The 10,537-nt window shown below is 41.6% G+C and overlaps 1 protein-coding gene across 1 annotated transcript; it reads right to left on the bottom strand.

The window, feature by feature from the left end:
* Positions 1-1,184: 1,184 nt before the first annotated feature.
* LOC120561175 (ubiquitin-conjugating enzyme E2 L3) lies at positions 1,185-10,290 on the bottom strand. The gene is made up of 4 exons (XM_039804162.1): positions 10,164-10,290; positions 7,123-7,218; positions 6,854-7,040; positions 1,185-2,768 (listed from the first exon to the last, which is right to left on the bottom strand). Exons 1-4 carry the CDS (start codon positions 10,188-10,190, stop codon positions 2,614-2,616), a joined length of 465 nt encoding a protein of 154 aa, XP_039660096.1. The 5' UTR covers positions 10,191-10,290; the 3' UTR covers positions 1,185-2,613.
* Positions 10,291-10,537: the final 247 nt, after the last annotated feature.

Below are 10,537 nucleotides of genomic sequence, written 5' to 3'. Positions count from 1 at the left end.
TCAGGTTCATAATTGTATTTAGGGGTTGTACCAGAATAGATTTATGTAGTTTAATTAAAAAAAAAAAAAAAACACCATATTTTTGTTGTACTGCACATTGCTGCAGCTTTTCAACCTGTGTGTTGAGCTCTCTATTTTAGCTACAGAGTGAGACATCTCACTGCTGTAACATCTTCGTTGGGAGTCGCACATGCTCAGTAAGTACAGCTAGCTAGTCAGTTGGAGAGTATGAGGGCGTGCCACGCTAGCAGCTAGGCGAGCATTATAACGTGTTACAAATTGACGCATGTTCGTCACGGAAGTAAAGGCTGGACGCTTACGTTCACATTTCGAATAAATAACTTTTACCTGCAATGGTGTATATTTACGTTGCCTCTTTTACTCAAGGGTAAGTACTTCTTCTACCCCTGCCATTAGTCATCGGTAATTAAATATCCTAGAACTACTACAGATTAAAGTCGAACAAACTCAAACCTTTAACTTTTAGAAGCTACTTCTTACCTTTGTGTTGAATTAAAGGAGAATTCCAGCCAACTTTACGTTAATCTTGATCGCTATAAATATGCGATTTAAGTCGATAGAAGAAAAAAAAACGAGCTGAATCGGTGCGGTCAACACGGAGTAGCTGCAGCGGTCTACGAGCGTCCACTGAGCTAAAACGGCAGTTGTCTGGGCAAGTTTTAGAGTGCCTTTGTGCCTCGTAAGTGGCCAGTGCCAAATAACAGCTTTACTGGGTCATCTGCACATCTTTGCATCCTAAAAACTTAAGAGTAGCATTTTTTCTCTCCATGTTTTATATTTATGTTCTGCATATTTTAACACTTTGTAGTAAATGGGATTCAACATGGACAATATGTCTAAAACTATATGACAACAGTTTACCAACAAAAAATCTTAACTCAAGGTCTACTAACTGGCTTTCAACAGCTATCACCTGTATTTCACAATGTTGGGAGTCTTTCACTGCTTTAGACTGTGATATGTTAAAAGCTCAGTTGGTTGTGAGTTGTTTTGTTTTTTTCCCAAAACTGTAGAGCAACTACATGCACGTTTTTAATGTTAATTAAATTACACAGGTGAGGTCGCTTTAACCTGTTTTTACCATATTGTAAATCAAATCATGTTGCTCCTCTGTCTAGTCGTTCAAAGACAAATATGAGCAACATCCACTTTACTACCAGGCAGACAGTGAGGCCAAATGGTTAGCCATCTTTATTATGAAACAATATTGGGACCAGATCAAACAGCTGTTACATGGTGGTTTTTGGCCACTGCAGTCCCTTTCCATGTCCGGACACATCCCCAGACAGCCAGCCCTCTCCCAACTGCCTTCATGGTGCTTGATTCTAGGACCACCTCCAGGAGCTGAGCTTCATTCCAGCTGAGTGCACCCTTTTTCAGCTTCTCTTCCCCCCATCCCCCCCACCCCAACAGGTTAGGTCCCTTTCAGCAGCTGACAGTCCACTGCCACTGGAATATGTCTCAGTGTGGTAAAGGCTTGGTTCTAATGTGATAGGTGGTTATATTGGGGTGCCCGATAGTGGGAGAGGAGACATGCCTGGAAGATTCAAATTAACCAAACAGGTTCTTCCCACATTACCAATTTTATATATCAAGTGCCACACAAACAATTTCAAGTGGAGAAAGCAAATTGTTATTAATAAAAGGAAAAGAATATCACAACAGCTATTTATCATGCTGAAAACTGGTTTAGCCTGAGAGAGGTCAACTGATCTGTGTTGCAAAAACCCGCCATCAAATGTGGGGATAGTCTTTGAGGGCCTGCTAATTATGTCTGCATGTTTGGAAGTTTTTTTTTTTTTTTTCCTTTTAACACTCAAGCATCTTCTCTAGCATTTTCAGCAATACCAATTCAATTCGTGTTTGGCCTGTTATGTTTGTTTCTGCTCAGTGGGTTGCAAACTGGGGGAAGTAGATGTGGGGGGGGCGGGGGGTCGTCTCAGAGTACAGTGCAACTCTAGAAGCAGTGGAGTTGAGTAAGGGAAACACACCTCCAGGTCCTAACTACAGCTTCCATTCTTTCTGTCACATTTGTTTGTTTTTGCTTACAAGATTATTGATGATAGGGCAAAAGAAAAAATGGAGTGATTAACCAGATTTACTGCTCTGAAAAAAAAAAAATTTCAGATTTCAGAAAAATCATGTTTAAGTGAGATCTATTTAACAAAAGAGTTGTTTATATAGAGGGAACGCAAAGAAAAATTTAACACATTAGGCAGTATTTCCATCTAACTTCATTTGAACATCATATTCCCTTAGCATTTCTTTTCCATTTTCACATTAAGAAAAGAGTAGAAAGTTAGAAATGATCTGGAGATTTATGGCCGAGGAGGAGCAGTAGTAAGAGGAGGTGGAGGAAGCTGTCTGATCCACAGAGAGTCCTGGATGGGGAGGGAGGCTGAGGATGGGCAGCTCCTGGACTGCAGGGAGGACCGGTGTGGGGGAGAAGGGGGGAGGAGAGTGAGCGGGGAAGGTGGTCAGGTGTGGGGGAGAGCAGGGGGGCGAGAGGGAGATTGGTTTTTGGTGGGGCAGGTGAGATAGGAGGAGAGGGGGAGAAAGAGACAGAGAGAGGGCTACACGTTTGTCAGGTGATCAGTCCATTGGCCGCTTTTCACCGTGTTTCTTTGTAAACTCTTCAGCGTTCTTCAAGAATTTTTTACGGTCCTTTGAGTATTCTTCTGCTAGGTCTGCCCTAAGGGGATGCTCCGGCTGGGGGTCGTTCACCAGCGCAATGAGGGACTGAATTACTGCAAGACACAAACAGGCAAGGAAATGAAGTTAGATATGAACAACGCTATAGTTTCACAGCACTATGTGCTGACAGACAGACACAACACTGAACAGGTAGAGTTAATCAAGGGACCATACCAGTGATTTTGCACAATCACCCCAGTAAGTCCTATGTGCTTACAACTTACATTGCTGGCAACCATCTACCAATTAATGCAAATGGTGTTTGTTGTATTTTACTCCAGGACCCCATTGGCTTCTGTTCATTTTAGTACACTAACAGAATTAGACTTGACGCTTGCTCAACATAGCTAATGCACTGCAACAACGGCGGCGTGACCTGGGAATCTCTCCTATTGGTTAAGCCAACAGGGAATACAAATAATTATCAGACACCAAATCTGTAAAAACCATGAAAATTGTGCTGTTGACTTTAGAGTGGAAGACAGTTTTAGCTACATAACAGCACCGTTCCTCTACGTCGAACTTCGATGTGAGCTCTCATTGGATGATCAGGGCTGGAAGACCAGCATACTAGTTAGAAAACAAGAAGTAGTAGGCAATGAAGTAACTCTGCACACAAGAAAATGTCAGAGAGTGAATACACACACCACAAAATGACTGTAGCATCAATTTGTGCCAGAGTGTTGACCCTATGCAACCGGTTTGTTCAACTTCCTGTCCCTACTGCCAGCTATTTAACCTGAAGTGGAAAGGCTTGTTCCGGATTGGTTCACACAGACTACGACAAATGTCTTAAAGCTGGGAAAACATGTCCACATTCATGACGTGACACCACCACATCCACCGCAGATATCACATTAAGGAAAAGACCATCTATATAGCTAAGAGTTAGCTACGGCTACGGCTAGCTGACAGCTGTTGTACAGTGTGTTGTAACAGTACATTAGCTTGACGGAAGAGCTGCCATGCTTAACTTACCGGTACGATGATGTAGGTTATTGTTATTAATTTAGGTTATTAACATTATTTGCATTGCAAACCTGCAGATTTGTGCTTTGTCGTATGAATTTGAATTAAAACAACTTCTTAACCCAATATGTAATGTATATACATTTGATTGAAAATAGGTTTTGGAATAATCAGCTTGTTACACCAAGCCCATGTCATAAAAAACCTGGAATGTGTGTGAGAGTGCAACTAACCAAAGGAGTGTGTTTTGGATAAGAAATATTGTTTTAGCATACGTTTTGAACGGCCAAATTCTGACAACTTCTGTTAATTAATATTGTTACAAACACATATGTATTTGCTTAGGCCTGGTGACGGACAACCTAGGCCCGGTGGGCGACCAGGCTGTAATACACTAGGAGGAACTCTGCATATTAAAAACACAAATACCAACATATTCTGATCAGTCCCCATGACTATTACAGCAGTAAGATGATCAGCTGACCACAGAGCTGTGTGCGTGGAGAACTCATCTAATTAGCGATGCTGTGTAAACAGCAGTCCATGTTTGTCTCTTATTTTCTTCTGTCAGGCCTTCACACTGTACGTTAGATTATAAAACTACTCAGATGTTTGTTGTAACGTGAGCGCAGGGTAAACATAAACAGAAGATATCGTTTGACACAAACTCTTACTTCCGCCACTTCCCTTGTAGACAAAATTGTGGAATGGGAGCACTCCCTTTTAGCTGAACTGCATAAGGTCAATACTGAGGAGGAAATGGTTGCTGAGGCGAGCAGAGGAGACACTGCTGCTACATCATCAGATCAAATAGATCACCAGCCTCTGGAACCAACAGATAGCATCTGGTGGTGTAGTTGTAAAACATGGAAAACTATGCAATACTGTGTTTCTGCAGCTCTGAATGGGACATTTAGGAGCCACTGAGTCAGAGCGAGGCAGCGGATGAACCAACTTGTGTGACAAACCATCATTACTGCAGCGCTCTCTTGCAGGTTCACAGTAAAGGCGACACAGTTGTCCATTCCTTCTAGCTAGACTGTTTCGGTCAGAGACGTGGTGTGCTTCATGGAGCAGAGACTGTTCAATCAGAACATAGGACGTTGGACATCTATCCTGCACTGAACTACACAGAAGGAATATATATTGGTCATAAAAACTAGTCCTAGGATAAAAGATTGTTTTACAAGCAAAATCATAATAATTCATAATTATTTGACTTGTGTTTTAATGGGCAAAGCACTGGATTTTAGGGTGGGTGATGACCTAAATATTTATGAAAATGTAAACCATTAAATTACAAAAGCTAATATATAGCTTTGGGAAATGACTGACACTAGCGAAAGGTGAAAGCATATAGTAGTTATTTGGCTTATACATGTAAAACCATTGCCATGGCCCTTTAAATATGATGATCTGTGTGGGCTGTCCCTCTACCAGCCATCAGCTACTGATGTCATGAACCTGATGTCATGAAGGCAAAGGTCAAATTTCAGTTAACTGCATTAGCCTCCAGACAACATAGACTTATAGTTACCTCCAGCTGCTGACAGAAACCTGAGGAGAAACACCCCATCTATCAGCTAGGAACCAGGAAATATGTCCACTACAAGAAAGCTGAATAAGTGGCCGGGTTGGCTCAGTGGGTAAAGCAGGTGCGCATATACTGAGAGGTTTATGCGACGACGCAGAGGTCCAGGGTTTGAATCTGACCTGTGACGATTTCCTGCATGTCTTCCCCCTCTCTCTCCCTCTCCCCTTTCTCACCTAGCTGTCCTGTCAAATAAGGCGGAAAAGCCCAACAAAATAATCTTAAAAAAAAAGAAGCTGAATAATAATTGTATAACTTTAGAGGCTATTACTATTTTGCAGTAATGACTTTGATCCTGGTGCTGTCACACTCAATGTAGGTCAACTGTATGCAAGGTCAATATTGTTACGTTTCTGTTTCTATACTGTCTACTCCATAAAGTCAAGTATTGAAAGTGAAATTGTTTTGGTATTGGCACTAAAACTTGTGTTAGCATCTTTGTCGAATAATTTCAACCAAAGCCCTGCTGTGTGTAGAAACATGGATGCGTAATACTGTGAGATTTAAGACAAAAGGTGATTATGTAGCGTCAGCTCACCTACAGAGCCTGTAACACTAAGGGGCCATCCACACGGAGACGCTTTTTGATGCATCGTTTGGGCCGACCGTCCAAACGAGTTCTGTAAACGCATTGCCTGAAAACGCACTTTTGAAAGGTGAAAAAAAATTCGAAAACGGCTGTCTTTTGGCTTCATTTGGATGGCTAAAACCGCATACGTCCATATCGATGATGTCATCGCCACACCCCTCGACCTCTTACCCGCACTAGCGCTAGTACATGGCCACGGTCAAGCTAAGCGAGCATATCCCATCTCCATGGTCAAACCAGCTCACTTCATCTAAATACTTTGTCTCTGCTCCCTGACACTTCCCTCTGCCTTCCCTCCTGGATTCTACACAAGATATATTGCTAACATTATGTAGCTAACGTTAAACATCGCTAAAGTAGCTGATGCTCCAGCAAGGACGTAACGTTAACGTTAGCTGCTATGGTTAGCCGTTTATAAAGTGGAAGTAGACAATTTATCAACTAGCTAGCTATTCTGTCTGCTTATCAACTCCTTGAACGGATTATAGTAACATTAACCACAGCTTATTGTAGGAAGGCTACCACAAGAAAAGATTGTAGATTGTCAAAAAGACATTGGATCATTGAAGTTTCTTTGACTGCCGATGTTAGCTACCAGAGCTAACGTTAGCTCTGGTAGCTAGCGCGCTGCAATCATGTCCGATGGCAGACAGAATTGCAAAATAAAAAGCAATCCAACAGCACATTATACAATGTAAACAAAGACACGTTTTCTTGCTTCTTATAAAATGAGCAGTGGTGAAAGTTATTATAGTCCATGGATGTATTAAGAGAATGTTGTGTTATGATGGGAAGTGGAAGGGACTATGCTCTTCTCCGTTTTTGGTGAATTTCTGTAGCAGAAACAGCGCCACCTATAGGCCTGGAACATGAATATTGATATGGATATTCGTTTGGACGCAAACATTCTTGAAACGAATCCAGGGAAGACGGGTAAAAAAAAAAAAAAGATTGTTTTGGTACGTGTGGACGTGGCCTAACACACCCACCTTGGTCAGTTTTGGTGGCAGGCTTCCAGTTCTCTGCGCTGATCACGGGCAAGCACACCTGGCCCTTCTCATCGATGTTGGGGTGATAGATCTTTGTCTTGAATGTGATCTTGGGAGGCTTGAAAGGGTACTCGGTGGGGAAAATGATTTCGATTCTGAACGCACCTTTGTCATAAGGAGGGTTGTCCTGGAATTCAAGAAAGGGTGTCAGTAAAGGAAACTGTGAGCCAACAAATGGCAGAGCAGTCAAACAAGGAGTGGCTACTTACAGGAACAATGAGCCCTTGCCATGACAATAGGTTTGATTCCTCAACTTGAATGTTTCTGAAGTTTTTCATTCCAGACCTGCGAATCTCTTCAAGTTCCTGAAAGAAAAAGCAAACATTGTATATTACAGAAGTTACACAACATCCATGTTTAAAAAGGGGTTCAGTACAGAGAACCAGTTTTGAATTGGAACTGGTTCAAGTGTAGATCCAGGGCATTATTAAAAAAAAAAAAAATGCTTAAAAAATGCTTTAGGTGTTTTTTTAATTTCCCTTATCGTACCTTCCTGGTTATGTGTGTGTTAACACGTGTATAGCGTTTACTTTTTGGCTAAAAAGAGTTAGCGCTTCTACAATGCAACTTAAAGGGCAATTTCTGTTTTGTTTTTTTCAACCAAGACCCTATTTCCCCATGCATGTGTGTCTAATAGACTGTAAACTAAACTTCTAATGTAAACTGACTTCTTGTCCGAAGACAGCGGTGTGAAGAGTGGAAGGTGTCAGGAAAAAGGCTTTCCGGGAGTCTGTGGTTTTGGAGTAGGCTGCAGAAATTATAGGCTTGTGTTATCTAAAAGATTTTCCCTGCCATGGCTCAAATTTAACTTTTACAATGTGGATAAGGTCACAATAATTCAATGGCTGCCCATATTCATTTGAGCCAGAGTATATGGACGAGGGGCGCAGTCAATAGGCTATAATACATCCATGGTTTCGTGTTATCCTAAAAAGACTATTAATAAAGACAATGGCTTGTATTTGCTCATGTCTTAGAACCCTGTTGATTAGAGGGGGAATCCTCTGACATAGTGACACAGCATTGTGAAGCGTCCGAGGTATATCACTGGACACATCAAGACCACAGATATCTAGCAGCAAAAGGTCCCACTCCTGACATCGGCATTGTTCTACTTTGGGCAAAGGGGCACAGCACCCACAGGAACACAAACAATGTCCCCGAGCGCCGCAGGCTTACAGAAGCTGCTTCACCCTCCTCCGCTCTCTTCGTCCGTATACTCTGGCTCAAATGAATACCGGTGGCCATCGAATTATAATGACCTCATCCACATTCTTGAAATAATTTAAATATTGAGCCATGGCACTGAAAATCTTTTGACTCGCGTTCCACTCTCCACACGGCTGTCTTCGGACAAGAGGTCACCTCCTGAGATCGATAATGTTGTCAGACACTTTTAATTACAATCTGAGCCCATCAGTGGCAAAAACAATCACTTTTAGTGGACAAAAATCGAGGGTGCACAATTGTCCGATTAAGTTACATTGCAGCCACGTTCGTGAGGGCCCGTCACTGCGTTAACGCTCAACACTGGACCAATTTCAAAGTTTTTTGCTCACATCAGTCTATTGGACACAAATGCATGGGGAACTAGGGTCGAGGTTGAAAAAAACCCCGAAAACAACCCTTCAAGGACAGGAGATGGCTGTAAAGTTCTAGCCCACCACCCCTAGTCCAATTACTGAAAGTGCTGCCTCCAGCTTGCCTTGCAAGAATTTTGATTGCAGGTAAGAAGTCGCCTTAAGTTTTTGCAGCACTAGTGACTTCCACCGGTTGGCAAGGGTGCATGCACAATGGAGAATGGAGCTGAGGTGATTGTGTTAAGCTTGTGTCTGTGTACACTCTGTCCCATGTCAACAGTAGAAGCAGTGTTTAGAAACTGTCATTTACAAATGGCTGTTTATGACAGTCTAAATCTGCATAAAAAAAGTTTTTGCTTTTTATGTTAAATAATGTGCCCACAAATCAGAGCTACATTCAATAAGAATTGAAATAGATAGCCAGAATCTATACAATAGCCGACACTTTGTTGATATAACTGCTGTAGTTAGTTACTGTTATAGAATATATGATTATACAGAACATATAACTCATCAAGGCTCATCAAATGTGATTTCTAGAGCTTGGTGATTTGAAAAAAAATATACAATTTATTAACTTTAAGTGCTATTATGTTATGTTCTATCATAATTTCAGTGTGCTGAGAAGCCCATAACCAGCCAGGTACTATTCCTCCCTATGTCATAAAGACACTGGTGCTGGGTCTGATTACTCAGGGTTTCCCCTAGGATCTTTAGGTATGGTGGGAAGAAGTAAGGAGGGGGAATTACACACTTTGCTTCCCATCCTTCTGATATACTGGTTGTGTTAATTCCCACATTAACACGACAAAAAGGTACGCCTGATCTTCAATGACAATGTCATTTGCTGAACCGTGTCTTACACATCTTGTGGAGTCTCATCTTATTTGATTATTTTAGTTACTAAGGAACGGTCTAAACAAAAGCCCCAATTTGCTCCGTAAAACAGTTAATTAAGGAAATGCTTTAGCTACTCCAACCTTAGTTTTTTAGGCCGATTTCCTTGTTCGGTTCTGCCAACTAATGTTAGCTGGGAAAGCTTAATATCGTTGTGTGTCGTCAGGTTCAAACTGTAACGTTACAAAGTCTCACCGACCTGTTGTCATGACATTTACTGTCGGATGGTTTCACGTAACCGCAATAAAAATGTTAGCTGTGGATTAAAACTGAGTTCATTTCCTTGTGACGAACTCCCCAACCTGGCTAACTGTGAGTTTAGCTTACGTTAGCTAGCTAGCTAGCTGAAACGCAGCTACGATATGAGGCTAGCACGTTAGCTGATTAGCGCCTTCTTCGATCACGGTCTTATTATGTCGCAACATCTAAACTCACTCCCTCGGTCAAACAACCCATAGCTGCACGAAAGCTACAGTTGGCTAATGACCGAAAAATATGTTCCGTGGCTGTCTTCTCTCGACTCTCTGGCCTAGTAGTTTGCCGGTGCTTTGCTGCCTAACTTAACGTTAACATTTGGTCGGCTAACCGTTAGCTAGTTGGCCAGTAGTGACCTCTCGTTTTTATTTAGTTTACAGTTAAAAATAGACGCTAACTGTGTCTTCAAACAACATTAACAGGTATAAATTTAGGCGAAGACCGAATGAGTCCACCAGCCGCCAATGCGTCTTTACACATTACAAATTATATGAAAATTACGGGATCGGGAGATTTACCTTGGCCAGCCTCCTGCTCGCCGCCATCTTGAAACTACTGTGTGTTCCCAGAATACACAGCGCGGCGAATATGGGTCGGTCTGGTGCTGGTCCTGGGGCTGAGAATCAGCCATCTGCTTGTTAGGTTAACTGCAGCTTAACTTTTATAATACAGCATACTCATATTTTATTGAGTCAGGATTTGATATATGCCAATCTTGCTAAGAAGCCTTGCTAACTTAAATAAAAGTAGGACATAAGACTGTATCATTGTAAATCAGTCAAGTCTAAGTTTAAAAGTCAAGTGATTTAAAAAAAAAATCAATCGAATTGCATTATTAATGCATGTTAATAGAGCTGGACTTGCATTACAATTCAAGTTAATACAGATATCT

This window comes from Perca fluviatilis, chromosome 6 (assembly GCF_010015445.1).
Source record: "Perca fluviatilis chromosome 6, GENO_Pfluv_1.0, whole genome shotgun sequence".
NCBI lineage: Eukaryota > Metazoa > Chordata > Actinopteri > Perciformes > Percidae > Perca > Perca fluviatilis.
Note: the sequence above shows the minus strand (reverse complement) of the source record. Positions and strands in the feature narration are given on the sequence as shown.

Coding starts and splice junctions, on each gene's coding strand:
- LOC120561175 (XM_039804162.1), bottom strand. CDS start 10,190: ATGGCGGCGAGCAGGAGGCTGGCCAAG. Junction 7,219..10,163: donor CGAGCAGGAGGCTGGCCAAG/GTAAATCTCCCG, acceptor TTTTTCTTTCAG/GAACTTGAAGAGATTCGCAG. Junction 2,769..6,853: donor TGCCACCAAAACTGACCAAG/GTGGGTGTGTTA, acceptor TGTGTCTTGCAG/TAATTCAGTCCCTCATTGCG.